Source organism: Mastomys coucha, unplaced genomic scaffold (assembly GCF_008632895.1).
Source record: "Mastomys coucha isolate ucsf_1 unplaced genomic scaffold, UCSF_Mcou_1 pScaffold1, whole genome shotgun sequence".
Taxonomy (NCBI): Eukaryota; Metazoa; Chordata; class Mammalia; order Rodentia; family Muridae; genus Mastomys; species Mastomys coucha.
Window position 1 is genome coordinate 68,514,875 of NW_022196891.1, and position 17,383 is coordinate 68,532,257.

At 50.5% G+C, this 17,383-nt stretch overlaps 3 protein-coding genes across 5 annotated transcripts in view; all 3 read right to left on the reverse strand.

Moving 5' to 3' along the window:
• Positions 1-3,652, reverse strand: part of Ppox (protoporphyrinogen oxidase) — a 5,112-nt gene extending 1,460 nt beyond the window's left edge. The window contains exons 1-7 of one of the 3 annotated variants that reach the window (XM_031389283.1): positions 3,304-3,652; positions 3,110-3,204; positions 2,670-2,804; positions 2,422-2,537; positions 2,131-2,263; positions 1,695-1,839; positions 1,401-1,591 (exon numbers count right to left, since the gene is read on the reverse strand). In XM_031389283.1, coding sequence (XP_031245143.1) covers positions 1,401-1,591; positions 1,695-1,839; positions 2,131-2,263; positions 2,422-2,537; positions 2,670-2,804; positions 3,110-3,196 — 807 coding nt within the window. In that variant the 5' untranslated portion in view covers positions 3,197-3,204; positions 3,304-3,652. Of the gene's footprint in view, positions 1-1,400; positions 1,592-1,694; positions 1,904-2,130; positions 2,264-2,421; positions 2,805-3,109; positions 3,205-3,303 lie in introns of those variants that run through there. The other 2 variants (XM_031389292.1, XM_031389301.1) reach the window with 2 other exon arrangements.
• A 739-nt stretch (positions 3,653-4,391) lies between these two features.
• Positions 4,392-10,862, reverse strand: Usp21 (ubiquitin specific peptidase 21). Its single transcript, XM_031389273.1, has 13 exons — positions 10,180-10,862; positions 8,755-9,375; positions 7,952-8,011; positions 7,666-7,786; positions 7,342-7,453; positions 6,997-7,152; positions 6,396-6,460; positions 6,083-6,186; positions 5,808-5,894; positions 5,470-5,550; positions 5,152-5,257; positions 4,951-5,065; positions 4,392-4,764 (listed from the first exon to the last, which is right to left on the reverse strand). The coding sequence occupies exons 2-13, from the start codon at positions 9,352-9,354 to the stop codon at positions 4,674-4,676; spliced, it is 1,698 nt and encodes a 565-aa protein (XP_031245133.1). The 5' UTR covers positions 9,355-9,375; positions 10,180-10,862; the 3' UTR covers positions 4,392-4,673.
• Positions 10,863-10,985: 123 nt separating this feature from the next.
• Ufc1 (ubiquitin-fold modifier conjugating enzyme 1) lies at positions 10,986-17,377 on the reverse strand. The gene is made up of 6 exons (XM_031389331.1): positions 17,117-17,377; positions 12,624-12,691; positions 12,361-12,424; positions 12,002-12,078; positions 11,659-11,749; positions 10,986-11,450 (listed from the first exon to the last, which is right to left on the reverse strand). Exons 1-6 carry the CDS (start codon positions 17,237-17,239, stop codon positions 11,370-11,372), a joined length of 504 nt encoding a protein of 167 aa, XP_031245191.1. The 5' UTR covers positions 17,240-17,377; the 3' UTR covers positions 10,986-11,369.
• Between the last annotated feature and the right edge of the window lie 6 nt (positions 17,378-17,383).

The following is a 17,383-nucleotide window of genomic DNA, read 5'->3' on the forward strand; positions in this document are numbered from 1 at the left end:
AAAAAAGAAAAGAAAAGAAAAGAAAAAAAAGGGGGGGGGCCTGGAGAGATGGCTCATCGATTAAGAGCACTGGACTGCTCTTCCAGAGGTTCTGAGTTCAAATCCCAGCCACCACATCTGGTGCCCTCTTCTGGTGTGTCTGAAGACAGCTACAGTGTACTTATATATAATAAATCTTTTTTAAAAAAAAAGGATTTTTGAGTGACAAGATCATCTCAGTAACAACCAAGAAACCCTCTGTATAATCCAGAAAGTGGACCAATGTGGCTGCTCTAGAATGTTCCGTGAAGATGGGTGGTTCTTTCCTTGTCCCTAGACACTCAAAAGCTACTTCAATGGGCAGTGGTGGTGCACGTACACCTTTAATCCCAGCACTTGGGAGGCAGAGGCAAGCAGATTTCTGAGTTCGAGGCCATCCTGGTCTACAGAGTGAGTTCCAGGACAGCCAGGGCTACACAGAGAAACCCTATCTGGGAAAAAAAAAAAAAGAAAAGAAAAGAAAAAGAAAAAAGCACTACTCCCATTCACAGGCTTTTACCTAAGGACATTTTGAGGGAGATTCACAAATAAAGCCTAGCAACCTGAGGTAGCCAGTGAGAGCTTCTCTAAGGCAGGAAAACAGGAAGTGCAGTGCTAAGGGGTTTAACCTGACCCAGTTAGCCACTGTGACAAAGAAGGTGACATAGTCTGTGTACATGTGCACCTGAGTGTGGGCGCCTGTGGAGTTCAGGTCTTCCGCAAAGGCAGTACGTGCTCCTAACTGCTGAGTCTTTTTTTTTTCTTTGGCTCCTCTCTTCCCGGATGAAGACATTTATGGACAAAAAGTTATCGTTGGCTTTAAAAGGGGGCAGGCATATCTGAGGAGTACTGCAGGGCTTTGATGCCTTTATGAATCTTGTGACTGATGTGTGTGTAGCCATGGCAAGGTGTAGGCGACAGAGTATTAGAATGGGGGCCATCTGAGGAAACGGTATCATAATGTTTTAAAGGTTTGGACCAAGCTTAAAGAATGGATGTTGAGGGCTGGAGAGATGGCTCAGCGGGTAAGAGCACTGACTGCTCTTCCAGAGGTCCTGAGTTCAATTCCCAGCAACCACATGGTGGCTCACAACCAACTGTAATGGGATCCAATGCTCTCTTCTGGTGTGTCTGAAGACAGCTACAGTGTATTCACATACATTAAATAAATAAATAATTCTAAAAAAAAAAAAAAATGGATGTTGAGCAGAGAAGTTTGCATCCTTCCCCCCAAGGGCCTATTTTGCTATTGGATAACCTCGGGGTCATGCACATTTACATACGAAACTTTTTGCTGAGTGAAATTTTGCAATACCCAATATAACAACAACAAATCCAGTAACACTGATAGGGGCTCACTACACTCCAGAGGGTTCTCCTACCTTCCAGCGTCCTTCTGGCTGGAGGCTGAGCCTGCAGACTGGCTGACCACTGAGGACAGTGACCCCTTTACTTGTTAGGTAATTGTGAAGGGCCTGGGGCAACACCTCCAGCCCTCCACGGAGTGACCACTGGCTCCATCGCTCGGCCCGGGCCTGACGAATTAATGAGGAATCCGGCTGTGGACCCTGCCCTAAAAGGAGGGGGGAGGGAGATTAAACTAGTACCCATTGTATGAAGTACCTCAGTTGGTCAGGCTCTCTATTTCCACCCTCTGAACCAATGCCCCACTTCACCTGCCCCTAGCAGCAGCCCCAGTAAGATGGACCGGTGGGTTCGTTCAGCTTGGAAGAGACTGGGAAAGCAGGAACGGATGCTAAGCTCACGGCTATTGCCAGCAAACACTCCTCGGCAGAGACTGTCCATGGCTAAAGATGCCACCTTAAGGGTAAGATGGGGACTGAGGAGCCAAGGGATAAGCCACCCTGACTGATTTCCATTGGCCCTGCTTGCAAAGAAATGAGAGTTCGGGTTGGAAATATTCCCACTGGAACCAAAGGGCGGGAAGGAAAAGAAGGCATTTATTCCCAACACTGAGTTCTGGAGATTCCAGCAATAGATAGAGGACATCCCTAAATGACACAAGAGTCCCCGGCGGGGGGCGGTTAAGTCTGAGTTAGAGACTCAGCAGCAGGAGGGGAGAAGTTTGAGACCACCTCTGAGCAATGTCACCTCAGGTCCAAGGCGGCGCTGGGCAAAACTGTGCACAGTCTCATCAGGCTCTTTGCCCCTGGGCGTCAGCAACTCCCTCAGCCCAGCCCAAAACAGAGGTTTGGAGAAGGGGGGTGAAGGACGGAGTAGCGCCCTGCGTGGAGGAAGGCATGGTGAAAAGAAAACTCCCAGATTCACCCTCCCAGCTCCGTGGGGGGGGGGCGGTATTTTCATCCATTTGACCCCCCCGTGGCTGGGAGGCCTGACTGGGAGTGGAAGGAGGGGATGTGTAATAGTGAAATGAGGTGTTACCTGAGGCCAGAGGGCAGGGGGTGCAGGGTGCCGCCTACGTACAGGAACCTGTTCTGGGCAGCTGGGTGATCCCCTCGGACAGGCAAGACTTCGGATTCCAAGCCAAGTTCAGAAACCTGCTCTCCACAAGCCCTCAGGAAGAGGAGAAACTAAGGAAAAACTGACCCAACGTTTTTCCTCTCTGCAGCTCTGTCCCTTTGGAGAACTCTCCTCCACTACCTGTCCTACGCATTCCACAAGACGCTCACCAGCAGCAGGGTCCGGGCTCCCAGGGCTCCAGCCGGCCTAATTCCTCGAGGTCCAAGTTCAAAGATCGCACCATCTGATCCTCGGACTGAGCGGATCCAGCCACCCAAACGTCTGCTGCCCTCCACCAAGATCACCTGGCGCCAAAAGTGAGACACTGTTGGTGCAGGGCAAAGGGACTGAGGATCGGGGGAAGTGCATATTTCACGGGACAAAAAAACCTATCCAGCCGGGCGGTGGTGGCGCATGCCTTTAAGCCCAGCACTTGGGAGGCAGAGGCAGGCGGATTTCTGAGTTCGAGGCCAGCCTGGTCTACAGAGTGAGCTCCAGGACAGCCAAGGCTACACAGAGAAACCCTGTCTCGAAACAAAACAAATCTATCCAGCTTTTGCTGGAAATGTTAAGAGTATTAAATGAGTCTCTGATACTAGTGGGGACTCACCTTAGGAGGACTGGGGCCTCGGGTCAGATGATAACTTGCGGCCAATCCGCTGATACCTCCGCCAAGCACTATCACAGTCCGGCCCATCGTAAGGCCTGGGGAAAGGTCGAAATAAGCCGGGAGAACGGGAGGCACCCCTGTTTTACAATTGCAGAAAATCCCACTGGTCCCATACCCCACCTCTGGGCACTTACTGATTTATTATGAGCAGCTAATGCAGGGCGCGCGTGTACGAGCTGGTGGAAGAGGGAGATCTTCGTTCTGAAGCCAGGACTTACCCACGAGATAGGGGCAACCCGAAAAAGTGAGTGAGTGATATAGAGGCCCTAGGACCAGTCCATCCTGCCAGTGTGCAGATAAAGGCCACACCCACGCTATCTGCCCAGCTCAAGCCCTCCGGAGGCCAGAATTCTGCAGCACTCGGTTTTCCCAGCCTCAGCAGGTGAACAGGTTCAAGTCTGGTTTCTCCGCCCCTAACTTTTAGGGTCCCTCTGACTCTCCGTCCACTCCCTCGGGCAGCCCGCGTGGTTGCGTTTCACTTTCCTGCTTCTGGATTGGTGGATCCTGGAATACGGGTTCTGGATTGGTGAGCTCTGATTACATCCACCAATGAAAACACCATATTGGCAGTGACGCTACCAGCGGATCAACAGCCGCTTTCAGAGTCAGTGCGGTGGAGCGGGTTAACCCGTTCGTGTCCTAATCGGATTTAGTTGCAGTAACCCGCACTGCTTTCCCCAGGGACAAGACAGCGAAAAGCTGAATCCGGGAGTTAGCATTCCCCAGCTCAAGCTTCCCAGGTCTGTGGTGAGAGCCCTGGAGGGTGGGAGGGCCCCACGAGCTTTAGTTAGGGAGAAAGAGAGACACACTTGGAGGCCAGTCCGTGGGGAGAAGGCGCCATAAACAGCTCCTTGATGTTAGCAACAGACAGGGCCCTACGGGAACCAGGGCGGCCCGGCAACGGAATCAGTGTTTGTCAACAGGGGTTCTTGTGTGCCTTGCCCTCGAGGGGCAGTCCCCCTCTCAGGAAGAACCGGCGTGCCGATGCCTGAAATTCTAGTTTCAACCTCACAGGTCTCAAGGTTTGTCTTCCTAGTACCACTAAACTCTTGAGTGTTTGGGTCCAACCAAGTCTGGAGCCAGCTCAATCGCTGTTTTCCTTCTGCTTTGAGAGCGCCCCCGCCTGTCCAGAGACAGAACTGGGACCCAGAAAGGCTCCAATTGAACCAAAGTTCTAGATAGCCATTAACCTCTTACCCACAAACACAAACACGAACATCACTTTTTCTTAATAAATTTATTCACAAAAAAAGTGAGATTGCAGAGGTTCTGGGGGCTGTACATGGTCAAGGGCCTGGTGGTTTCTGTACATGGGACAGGAAAACAAGGCGGAAGGGGACTTCTTAATAAAAAAAATAATGGGAGCTACAACCAACCCTCCTCCCCTCCCCGATTAAAAAGACACAAAAATAGACGTCTGTGAGGTAAGTGGGGAGCCTGGGAGGGGGAGGGGGCTTAAGGATGTTGAGAAGGTTTTCACAGGTGCCAGGGCTTCAAGATGGTGTCACAGGCACCGAAGTGGTTCCTGCATCAGTTGGTAGAACAGCACGTAGCCCTCACTGGATGCCACCTGATTTTCACTGACAGGGGAGACTCTGAGAAGAGAAATGGGACATGGCTGTGGTCAGTGGTCATTCTTGTAGATTTCCCCCTCCACCTATAAGACTCAACAGAGAGTGGCCAGGTGGAGATCAGGACAGACCCTCCTATTTTCTCCGACCTCTCAGGAGGGGGTGGGGGATGCCAGGGTGGCAGTGGGGTGGGGCAGAAGCTGTTCTCACCGGGAGTCATTGTAGACGTGCCAGCCAGTCTGGCACCTGCACAGGGCTGTGTAGTGGCCATAGTGGACACTACCGGAGTGGTTGCAAAGGGCATACAGCTGGTAGACAGGGCTTCCTGCGGGTTAAATAACATCAGTTTCTACAACCAGGAGTTGTGTCTCCCTCCTGAAGACTCCTTAGGACGTTCCCAGCCAGACTCACCGGCTTTGTCACTGGCAAAGTCCCCTAGGCTTAGTCGCTGCAGTGGGAAGTCTACACCTACTGAACTTTTCTTGATGGAGCCTCGGGAGGTGGAAAATCGGTTCAGATCTAAGCCCTGGTTAAGGAGCATTGGGGGAGGCTAAGGGTCTCTAAGGGGGACTACAGTAATAAACCCAGTACCCTCCATTCCCCCAACACATCCTGAAAGGCGGCAGAGAAAGCTGGGGTGGCAGGTTTTCCCTGCGGGAAACTCATGGAAGGCAAGGAAACACTGTATGGGAGATACCCTAAGAGAAATAAGAACTTGAAGATTAGGATATGGAGCACGAGGATTCGGGGAAATCTTTGTACTGTCAACTTTTTGGTACTCCGTGTTTTCTGCCGACATCGATCACACACCTGAATAGACAGCAAACAGTGTTTAGGTCAGGTTGCTCTCACCTAGGTTGGGTTTTCTGACACCCCCAACTCACACATAAATTTAGTAGGTTTCTCATTGCTTTGCCCCTCCCCCTTTAGTCTAGGCATACGAGGACACCCCCGAGACCCCCAACACACACCCAGTCATGTAACTGTTAGTCCCAAATCAAGGAGACAGGCATCTCCTTTTATGCAGACAGACCCTCCCAGGTCTCCCCTACTAAAGTCCCACATACTGGGGCGTTCTCCGACTCTAGCTCCTCCTCCTTGGTGAAAAGGCTGAAGCAATCCCGCAAAGACACTTTGCCCCCAGCAAATCCTTTCTAGGGGGAAAGGGGAAGTGAGGGTCAGCATGTTCTGAATTTCCTTTTTTTAAAAAAAAAAAAAAAAAAAATCCAGGCTTTAATTTTGCTTTAGAGACCCACACAGTTCCCACCCACACTTAGGGGTGCGGAGGGGTGGGTCACAGAACCCATGTTCCATCCACCCCTGGAATCTACTGGAGTCCCACCTTGGGGATGGGCAGGGACAGGTCACAAAAAACCTCGAAGGTCGTGGAGCGATACCCACAAGCCTGGCACTTGAGGCAACTTTTCAACTGGCCCACAAACAAGTCTAGGTAGAAGCAAACAGGCAAGAGAAGTCGTCACCGTCGGATGCCTAAAGTGTTCTCCCAGAACACCGTCTCTTCCCCAGCCTTTCTAAGGACAACACTGCCACTCAGCTCCACACACCATTTCACATCCTTGGCATCTGGCCTTGCTCCTCCCATGCTTCCTTCCCCCAACCCCAACTCCCGCTGTGCTGTCCCATTGCATACCCACCCACAATCTTGCTGTCTTCTCGCTCCAGGTAGCGCTTCCACATTAAGTTGGCTCGGTCATCATCACTGCCACAGAGCAAGGGAAGGGGGCAACTTGTGAGACAGCTGTAGTACTGGGCGCCCCCAACCACGGAAATTATCCACAGAACTCTGTTCCCTGTCCACATACCAGCTCCTTCCCTAAACTTCTAGTCATAGGAGTAAATAACGCTCTCGGGAACTTTCTGGGGAAATCCAAGATGGAAGGATATATGTATATACACACACATACATACATATGTATGTATATATAAATATATACATACACACATATAAATATACACATATATATATGTAGACAGAGCGTCATCCTCCTCTACAAGCTCTTTTATATATTTGATTGTAGAAGTTCTCACCTTCCCCAGTTCAATGGCATCCCTGACACTATTTTCTGCCCCTATATGTACTTTTCAGCTTCCCTCTTCCTCCCTTTCTTCCTTCCTTTTTTTTTCTGTGCTAAAGGGTCTGTCTCCCCTAGGCCCTACATTTCAGTTTCAGTTAGTTCAGTTCTGTGATGACTAAAAGCTGATAGCAAGAGGAGCAAGGGGGGGAACAACCCCTACCTCAATTCAGGTTCTTCGTGCAGAGCTCCTCCTCGGCGAGGTGGAGAGGGAACTGGACCACTGGCCAGGATTGGTGGTGCCCGGCGGCCTCGTCGGTTGATTTCAAGGTGCAACCGCTCCATGAGGAGCTTCAGGAACTCTTGGGCATCCTGCTGGCTACAGCCAGACAGAATATGGGCAACTGATCCCCTCGTGGTCCACACAGTATCCCCTGCCCAAATGTGAGGCCCTCTTTCCTCGGTGTAGGAAATCTCAAGGCTCAGAACACTGCTGCTAGCGCCTCTGTTTGGCCCCAACCCAGACAGACGTAGCCAGAGAGAAATCCCATTCACTCAGTTTCCCCACCTGTATCCAGAGAAGGAAGGGACGTATTTCTGGAAGACGGCCCGGAATCGGGTAGGATTCACAGCTTCACAGGAGTCAGGGTGCCAGAGGGCACCGATCACATCTGCAAAGGCTGAAGGTTTGACAGTGGGGAAGGGATTCAACATTCATGTCTGGAAGAGCAGGCGGGAGGAGATGCAGTGGCTAGAAAATCTCCAAGAAAGAAGAAACTGGGGAAAACAGATGTAACCGCCAGCTTGAAGGGCTGGGGGCTGTGGATATTGGGAGGATAGAACTGAAGGGGTTGGGGGAGAGAGAACAGAAGGATCACCTCCTGTTGCCCACCTTCTGTGAGTTCCTGGGCTCGGCCTCCTCCGGGCACCTCTTGCCGGAAGTCCCTTCGCAGACAGAAATCTCGAAGAGGCCGTGTGCTGCTCAGACACTGTAGCACGGCGTTCAGGAAGCACTGGGGGAAGCAGTGGGAACACTGCGGTTACCTTTGCAGACCGGGGCCCAGCAGGACCAAGAGGGCTTCCGCGCTCCGCTGTGTGTCTTGGCTGGGTCTACACTTTTCTCCACCCACAACACCACCTCACATTCCTTTTACAGAGGACAGGAAAATAGCTCTTACTGTATTTCCTAGATTTCGGAGGCCAACATGACCAGAGCCCAGAAGCAGTGTGTGGTGAGCCTAGAAAGTCAGAGGACAGTCATATTCTACCTGGCGCTTTCCATAGCATGCTGCCGAATGTCTCCCCAACCCCATTCATGCCCCAGCTCTACCCTGTTTCCCTCGCTGGTCATCCTACCTCACTAGTCATGAGTAGTAAACCCATCACGGCTGAGTGTACCACAGATTCTGCCATGGCTGTCACACCTAGTCCCCATTTACTCCGCTGCCAAGCTAGCCGGCGCTGCAGCTCCTGAGGCAGCTCCCCAAGCACTGGCATGGCTGCCCAGCCGCTCCCCACCCCCACTTTACTGCCCCCAAATCCCCCTCCTGCCCCCGTGGCCTCTTCTTGCACCCTCTCCTGCTGGCTCCAACTGCGAGCAGTCTAGCTCAGTTAACTCAGTAAATGGGTAACCACACCAATACAGGTGCTCAGAGCTCCGCCCCTCCTCAGCTCCAGGGATTAATTAGGTCTAGGCCCAGTCCCAGGGGAGAAGTTGCCTTAAAAGAGAGGGCCTAAGGACCCAAAGAAGAATTCTAAATAGTCAGGCAAATTCCCTAGGGACTAGAATGGCACACCAAGTTGGAGAATCACACACAACCCAAAATAAGATTTCGAAATTCTCAGAAAAGACAAGAATCCACTGGTGTAATGAGTTGACAAAGGGACTCGGAGAAGGGAACACAGGAAAGCCATAGTAAGACGAAGTTGAAGGCAAAAGGAACATGAGCATGGGAGACCTCGTGGGCTGGCAAGTTCTCACCATCTTGTCATCAGAGTAGAAAGGCTCAGAAGGCCGGGCAGATATCATGTGGAAGGAGCCATGGGAAGTAGGGGGCTCTGTCCGTATGCTGAGCAGGGTAGGGGGGCCAGGAAAGCCCCCAAGACGACGGAGAGAAGTACTACGCCTCAAAGTGGGTGGCTCAGGCCGGAGTGCCAAGCGGCTCAGTGCGGCCCCTAGCTCGCCAGCGCCACGGTGCCCTCCCAAGGCAATACCCATTGGACGCAAGTCCCCACTGCTCACAGACTTGGAACGGGCTAAGTTGGTTCGGGATGGGAGAGGCAGGGCTACAGCTGGGGGCGGTGAGCCAGGCAAGGGAACCCCATGATCTGCTCGAAGGGGACCTCTAGGACGAGAGCCTGAGGTCCGACCCCGACCCAGCTCCAGTTTCTTGAGCCTTTCATCTGGGGGGCCTGGCCTGGGAGGTAAAGGTCGTAACATGGAGTTTGGCCCAGGAACTGGGTTTCGGCGCTCCTTGCTGCGGGCCCGGGGAGGAAACGGTATCTTGGCTCCCACTCGGGGCTGTACATTGACAGGTGGCTCTCGAGTCCGGCCCAGGCGGTGCTCAGAAGCCTGGGGCATTGTGGGCACCGCAGGCTGGACCTGAGGAGAACAGAGGGTCAGCGTTTGAATTAGGAAGGGAGATAAGATATAGGCTATCATGCAAGTTGGCTTCTTCATGTTCAGAGGGCACTAATAACGTTTATAAAATCAGTTCTTGCATCTCCAGGACCTGGTAATGTTTGGCACAAGACAACTACTTAGTACTTCTTGAATAAACCAATGACTGAATAGTAGACCATCATTTTGACCTTTCCATGCCCCACCCCCTCTCTATAGAATACAGATGTATTTAAAAGCCATTGGTAATTTCGATCTCAGCTGTGTTTATAATCTACAAACTCCTAAAAATCCTCATATGTGGCTAGTCAAGTGAGATGTGCCATAGTCCTGGGACTGTGGACGCAGGAATCAGTCCAAAAGCCAGCATTCCAATCTCAACCCATGCTCCTCTGGGTTGCAAATGAAGCCGATTAAACGGGTGATCTGCAATCCACTCCCTCCTCCAATTCTGGGATCCTACTTGGTATTTGGGCCCAGGGGGGCAATGGTTTGAGATGGAGAACGAACTACTTGACCCCTAATTTGTGCACTTCTCCCACCACAGCAGGGTTTTACCCGGGTCCGCCCCCCTCGAGGGCAGAAAGGCCGACGCTGCTGATTGGCTGCGGGGTCCGGCGGCATATTCCCCGCGGTCCGAGAATGCTGTTCTTCCAGCCCAGCTCTCCCAGGTCCCGCTGGGCACCGCGAGCCTCTCCCTTTGTAGTGAACGTCCTCTGGGGTCTGGATCCATCCTCCCTCCCTCGGCTCTCCCACCCCACCCCGCCGTAACGTCCCGGCCCATACCTGTCCCCCGGTGAGGCGGCGGGGGAGGCCAGCCGGGGTCCAGCTCCAGCTCAGGGCCACCCCCTCCTACCCACGAACAGCCTCCCTGCAGGCCGGGCTGCAGCTTTAGCCGCAGCTGGTGCCCAGCTTGCTCCCGCCGCAAGGGCCGCCGCCATCTTTGTTGGTGCCGCCCGGCCACCGGCCACCGGCTTCACAGTCTCTTAGGCGCCTGCGCGCCCACACTCAGCTTCCTCCCACCTACCTCCTCGGCGCTTGCGTGAGCCCGCCCCCACGGCTCCCCGACCGACACCATGGAAACGCAGCCAACTTTAGAATCACTAGTTTCAGGCCCTGCCTGATGGTGGTCTTTTAAACCATTGCTGCACGTCCCTGAGGCCAAGGCCCCTCACCCAGTCATATATGGTTCATAGGGATGAAGAGCCCAAAAAGTCGAAGAATAACAGAAGGGCTTGCAACACAGATTCTTCCCCAAACAAGAGGGATGCCGTGTGAAAGCAACATGCAGGTCCAGGTCTAGCCAGCAAACCTACAGAGAAGCATTTAGCAACTCCACCTAAGGATGGGGAGATCCCTAGTGGACAGAGAACGCTGGGCCTGTAAAACCCATTCTTCAAGCTTCTTTGTAGGCTTTGGCAGTTAAGTAAAGCATGGTTCACTGCTAAAGGGCAAAAGTGAACCCCAAGGGTAAGGAAAGAGACCAGATTTTCTTCTACTCGTACCCTCCTTCCAACCTAGTGTAGTTGTTCATGTACCTCCATATTTTGCTTGTTTGCCTTGTTAAACAGCCATCAATGAGAACCACAGGCTACCACGGGAAGCAGCTTTTATTGACAGGTTGTCTCCAGAAACCAAAAAGCTGCATGCTGTCAGTTACATCCCATGCCTCCAAAATGCCTCCAGGGCTCCACTTGGAGAAGGGATACAAGTTGCCTATTTCAAGGCCCAAATCTTTCACCTCTCTGTACAGCTTCACTTAGAAACTTTGTGACCTTGCCCTATTGTTGGGTTTTCTTATTTGTCCCTCCAGCTACTTTGTAACAGCCAGAGGTGACCCGTGAAGGAATCATGAGAAGGGAGAAAACAGGAATAGATCCTAGGGACAGACAGTCCCTCTGTCCTGCCTCAGAGGCAAACAGGAATAGAGCCTAGCGGCAGACAGTCCCTCTGTCCTGCCTCAGAGGCTTCATCCTTCATTGGCTGCTTTTTTCTTTGTGCTGGATCACACCCTTCTGAATCAGATCAGGGACTTCCACTGCCAGCCAAGGACCCAGCTGCAATGCAAGGGAAACCCTGTGAGGATACTGTCACAGTCCATGCTTCTTGTTCTACCTGAGCCTCCTTCCTGGAGGCTCTAGGTCCTAGAGTCTAGGAGGCCATGCCCAAAGAATGTTCCGTCTCTGCTACGTGTATGATATTGCTTATCCCTGAACCCCACCCCCACCCCCTCTTCCTCTCATACACCAAGAATAACAAACTTACCCCCAGAGCCATGAGATGAGCTAGTCCAAACTTGGGCACATTCCTGGCCCACAAAGGTTTGAAATGATCAGTCAGACATATTTTGCCACCCCTATGAGAAGGACAAGAGGAAAAGTGTTGACACACGAAACTGTCTTACTGTATAGCAGCCTCATGGGAACACAAGAAGACCGTCGGTGCTCAGAATGGAGGGCAAGTTCAGCTAAGCACTCGGCATAGGCTTGACATAGGAGGGCTGGACTCCCTCTAGACTCTGGAGCAGCAGGCTCTGGGGAAACCATTTGTCTCTTGAGCTCTTCCCCGAGGCTACCTTTGCTCTTTCTCACCTCCTAGCCAGTCCTACCTGTACATCTTCGCTGTCTTCCCATCCAGCTCAGGGACTGCAATTTCTGGAGCAGTCGTGGGATATGTGATAGGAATCTGGAGAAATTACAAAGCCATAATAAAACAGAGAAGCGAGAGGAAAACTGAACTAGCCTAATCAAACATATGTATCTCTTGGCTGGACTGCTTGTTCCGCAGATTTCCCAAGCGGCATGTACACACTAGGATTCTAGACAGAGACATTAGTAACTGTTCCGAATCTGCTTCAAACCTCAGCTTTCCTCTCCCACTTTAAAAGCTTTATTTGGTCCCTTCATGAAAGACTATCTTGTCAAGCCTTTTCTGCTAACTTCATACTTCCCATTCTACCACACTCACTTCAAACTCGATGTCAAACTCATATTTGAGGAGGTCATGGATGTACCAGCATTTTCCAAACCACCTGCAACAGAGACCAAACCTCAGACCACTCCTAGCACACGCAAGTGACATCTCTGCTTAGGTCACCAAACTGCAAGACTCACGTGTCAGGAATTAGGACCTCTAAACTGCTGCATGGCAGCTTTGGCAGTTGCTTATGGGATACCAAATTGCTTAAGCCAGGGGAGGCGCCAACCCATACTTCCCAAGGACCTGCTTACCGGGTCCCTTCCTTGTTGGACTCCAGTCGGAACCAATCGTTGTCCGAATTCTTGTTGTTCTCCACATACTGAAAACAGAAAATGATATCTTAGAGAAGAGAGAGCTGGAGTCGGGTAGTAGTGGCAAACACCTTTAATCCTAGCACTCAGGATGCAAGCAGATCTCTCAGTTCGAACCCAGCCTGGTCTACAAAGCCAGGACAGCAAGGACTACACAGAGAAACCCTGACATGAAAAACAAAAAGCAAACAAAGCGCATGCACACGTGCGAACACACACACACACACACACACACACACACACACACACACACACACGGGCATTGGAGCCTAGGGCAGCCCCTCTTGTCAAAAAAATGATTAATTTCCTCTTTAGTATGATTTTTAACAATTTTATTTATTTTTATTTTATTTATACGAGTATGCTGTAGCCATCAGACACACCAGAAGGGGCAACGAATCCCATTACAGATCCGTAACACTCTATAGAGAAACAAGATGAGCCACCATGTGGTTGCTGGGAATTGAACTCAGGACCTCTGGAAGAGCAGTCAGGGCTCTTAACAGCTGAGCCATCTCTCCAGCCTGATTTTTAACAATTTTAGAGAGATAAGCAAAGTGAAGGAAAAGGCTAAAGGAGTAAGTGGGAGCTTTCTCAGAGCGAATAACAGAATGCCTACACTCCCTACAACATCGCAAGCACAAAATATTTGGAGACTTGTGAAGTTGTTTTCTCACTTCTGTCCTCAGCCCCAAACCCATTTTACCACATACATTAGTCCTGGAGGACCCTGTGCTAACTTCCATTAGCAGCCCACAAGCTAGTGGCTCTCAAGCCGCTCATTGTCAGAATTTCAGATTCTAGTATCTAACTGTATACTTCAATCTATACCTTTACCTTACAGAAAGTAAAAACTTAGAACGTCCACTGGATTTTATACTGCCCCCCCCATCCCCTTCCTCTTAAGGATCTCCTGTCCAGGCTGGCCTCAACCTACCTTATATAACTAAGAATGATGATTCTCCTGCCTCCACCTCCTAAGTGCTGGAGTAACAGATATGAACCAGTGTAGCTGGCCTTTGCTACTTTGTGGGTTCTTTTTCCCACCCTTTATCCACACCCCCTCAGTTTTACCCCTAACACTTGATAGAGAAACAAGGATAGAGGGGAGAGATAGGAAAACCCCTGAATCTAATGTCTTTCCTTTTGCTTCATCTTTGATCATGGCTACTAACAAACTGCAACCAATCTCCTTTAACACTTAACAACCACCACCTCTGGCCCCCACCTCTTTACCCTCTGAGACGTTCCCAGAAATTAGCTGCAGCTGGCAAAACCATGGCTCGGTTACAGCTTGAGGCAAATCACCATCAGCTGCTGAGAGGCCGAAGCAGCCCCACAGAGCCACTCCTGGGATTAAAGTACAAGCCCATTCTTATCACATGTCTGGCTTTTTTGTTGTTTTGGTTTTTTTTTTTTTGTTTTTTTGTTTGTTTGTTTTTCGAGACAGGGTTTCTCTGTATAGCTCTGGCTGTCCTGGAACTCACTCTTGTAGACCAGGCTGGCCTCAAACTCAGAAATCCGCCTGCCTCTGCCTCCCAAGTGCTGGGATAAAGGTGGGCGCCACTGTTGCCTGGAGGTTTGGTTTGTTTTTAATTCTAGACTTCTCACTACAAACCACCACAGGCGTTTTCAGTGTAGGGGGCAGCCTCACTCAGTTGCCTGAGCCAGAACACCCCTGGCCTTTCCTTTTCCCTACCAACCTTCCATGATGTCCTGCTAACTTTAATTCATCTGTGACAGGGTCTCTCTGTAGCCAGGGCTGGAATTAAACTCACTGAAATTCTCCTGCCTCTGTCTCCGCTAGACTAGGTTTATAAGTATATACTGTAACACCTAGTTAGCCCCAGCCCAAATTTTACTTTTTTTTTTTCTTGATAGTCTCACTAAATTGCTCAGGCTGGTCTTGAACTCATTCTATAACAACCAGTGAAGGTTTGTACATGCTTGGCCCAGGGAATGGCACTATTAGAAGGTGTGGCCCTGTTGGAGTAGGTGTAACCTTGTTGGAGTTGGTGTGTCACTATGAGTGTGAGCTTTAAGACCCTCATCCTAGCTGCCTGGAAGGCAGTGTTTCCCTAGCAGCCTTGAGATGAAGATGTAGAACTCTCAGCTCCTCCTGCACCCTGCCTGGATGCTGCCATGCTCCTGCCTTGATGATAATGGGCTGAACCTCTGCACCTGTAAGCCAGCCCCAATTAAACATTGCCCTTATAAGAGTTGCCTTGGTCATGGTGTCTCCTCACAGCCGTAAAACCCTAAGACACAACTCAAGAAGGCTTTGAAACTGTCCAAGCTAGCTGTACTCTGCCTACCTTAGCATCCCAAGTGCTGAAAGCATAGGCTTTCTGCTATACCATGCAGTTCCTAGTTTGCATCTTTTGCTCATGCTGACTAGAAGAGGGGATCGGATCCCCTGAAACTGGGGTTATGGATGGTAGCGAGCAATCATATAAGTGCTGAGAACCAAACCAGGTCCTCTGCAAGGGCAGCAAGGAACCATTTCTTCACTCTTCTTATGTCTTGAGTATCCTTTCCCTACCTTAGGTTTTTTTTCTTTTACTTTCTTATTTTGTGTGTGTGTGTGTGTGTGTGTGTGTATGTGTGTGTGTGTGTGTGTGTGTTTCGAGACAGGGTTTCTCTGTGTAGCCTTGGCTGTACTGGAACTCACTCTGTAGAGCAGGCTGGCCTCGAACTCCTGGAACTCACTCTGTAGACCAGGCTGGCCTCAAACTCAGAAATCCGCCTGCCTCTGCCTACCAAGTGCTGGGCTTAAAGGCATGCACCACCACCCCCCACCCCCCACCCCTGGCCCTACCTTAAGTTTTATATGCTAATGTGTGTATATACCCATGCCAAGGTGTTGCCTGTGGTAATGAGAGGACAACCTGAAGGAGCCAGGTGCCCTCTACTGTGGGTTTCAGGGATCGAACTAGAGTTGCTTAGGCTTCGTGGAAGGTGCTTTACAAACTGAGCCATCTCTCTCTGGCCCCGTGTTTATACGTTAAGGTTTACCACTTCTAGGAAGCTTTACTGTAGCTGGCATTTTAGCTACTTTATGGTTGCTTGTTTTCTCCAAACTTTATCCCCCGGCTTCATCCCCTATCACTAGATAGAAGAGAAAGAAAATTACAGGGGGTGGGGGTGGGGGAATACCTGCATTTAAGTTCTTGTTTCTTCTTTGAGCAAGACTACTAGCAAACCACAGGCAACATCCCTGAGAGACCAACAACCACCCAGTGCTAGCAGAGCTCCAGCATTTATACACCTTCTGAAATTTTCTCAGAATTCCAATTGTCATGCAATCACAAGAAACTATCTGCAGCTGGCAAAACCGGGCCTCTGCTAGAGCACAAGGCAAATTACAGTCAGCTGCTAGAGCACAAAGCACATCACAGTCAGTTGCTTTGAAGTAGCCCCATAGCTAGCCCCACACCTGGGATTAAAACAAAAACACATTTTTATGCCTCTGTTTTCAAGAAGCCAAAATTCCAGATGTCTTACTACAACTTCCTCATCTCATCTCTCCCCATATTCTCAAAATACGTAGCTATGTCTCTGCCTCCCCACTTAAACACAGTTTAATACGGTTTCTGTCAGCTTCAGTAGGGCCATTCTTATTCGGTCTTATACACTCTCTCTAGGTACTAGTAATGCAGTAATGTGTTCTATTGCTGTAGTGTTGGAGGCAGGGTCTCATACAGTCTAGACTGCCTTTGAATTCATTATGTAGTCTAAAATGGCCTGAGCTTCCAATCATCCTGGCTCCACATCCTGGGTACTGAGAAAACACGAGCCACATCAATTTATGAGGTGCTAGGGAATAGAACCAGGCCATCTTGCATGCTCCGCAAGCACTCTGCCAATTTCCTCAGTGAGGCAATATATACTGCAAGCAAGCTACTGGTTTTTGAAGCAGATAGAAAGCACCAAGAGGAGTGCAATCTTTCTCTTCCCACAACAGTGGAATTAGCTGAAAGAATAGCTAATTTATAACTAAACACATCTATCTCTCTCTACCTCTAAACACTTTAGGTTTTCAGTCCTGACATCCATTCCATCCATTTCATCAATAAGAAGGAAAGAAGAGCAGTGATGCACAGAGATTTCTTCGGGCTCTAAGAAGTACTTTTGACCTCTACTCCTACAGCTTGCAGAGCAAACACCTGGCACGAGAGAGACACGTCACCTTCCCGGAATACTGCTGTTTTTTCCTTCAAGGTCTGGCCCTACTGTGCTCCTAACCGGAATCTCTTCTGCAACCTCTCTCCGGCCACCCGTAACGCCCCCAGTCCCCCAAACAGTCTCATTTATACGAATATAAAGTTTAAACTTTAAAACCGGAAGCGGCTTCCACCCGGAGCCAATTCCCGGGGACACCTGGTTCCCCGCCACTCCTCCGCTACACGGTCTACCGCACGAGTAAAACTGACCCGGATAAGGGACTGATATTCCTCCTTCAGTCGCTGCACCCACAGTTCCCGATCTCGGGGTCCGGCGTTAGTCTTCAGCACCGGGATCTCAGACACGACCCGCCGGGTGGCTTCGTCCGCCATCTTGGACCAGGGCGCTGGAAAATTGCGGAAGTGCAGTTGCTTGTAACTTACTCACGGCGTAGCCATCTTTACTGTGGGAAGATGATGCGTTGTATTGCTTTAGAGCGGTCTCTGGATACACTCGATTTTCATTTATTTTCTTTC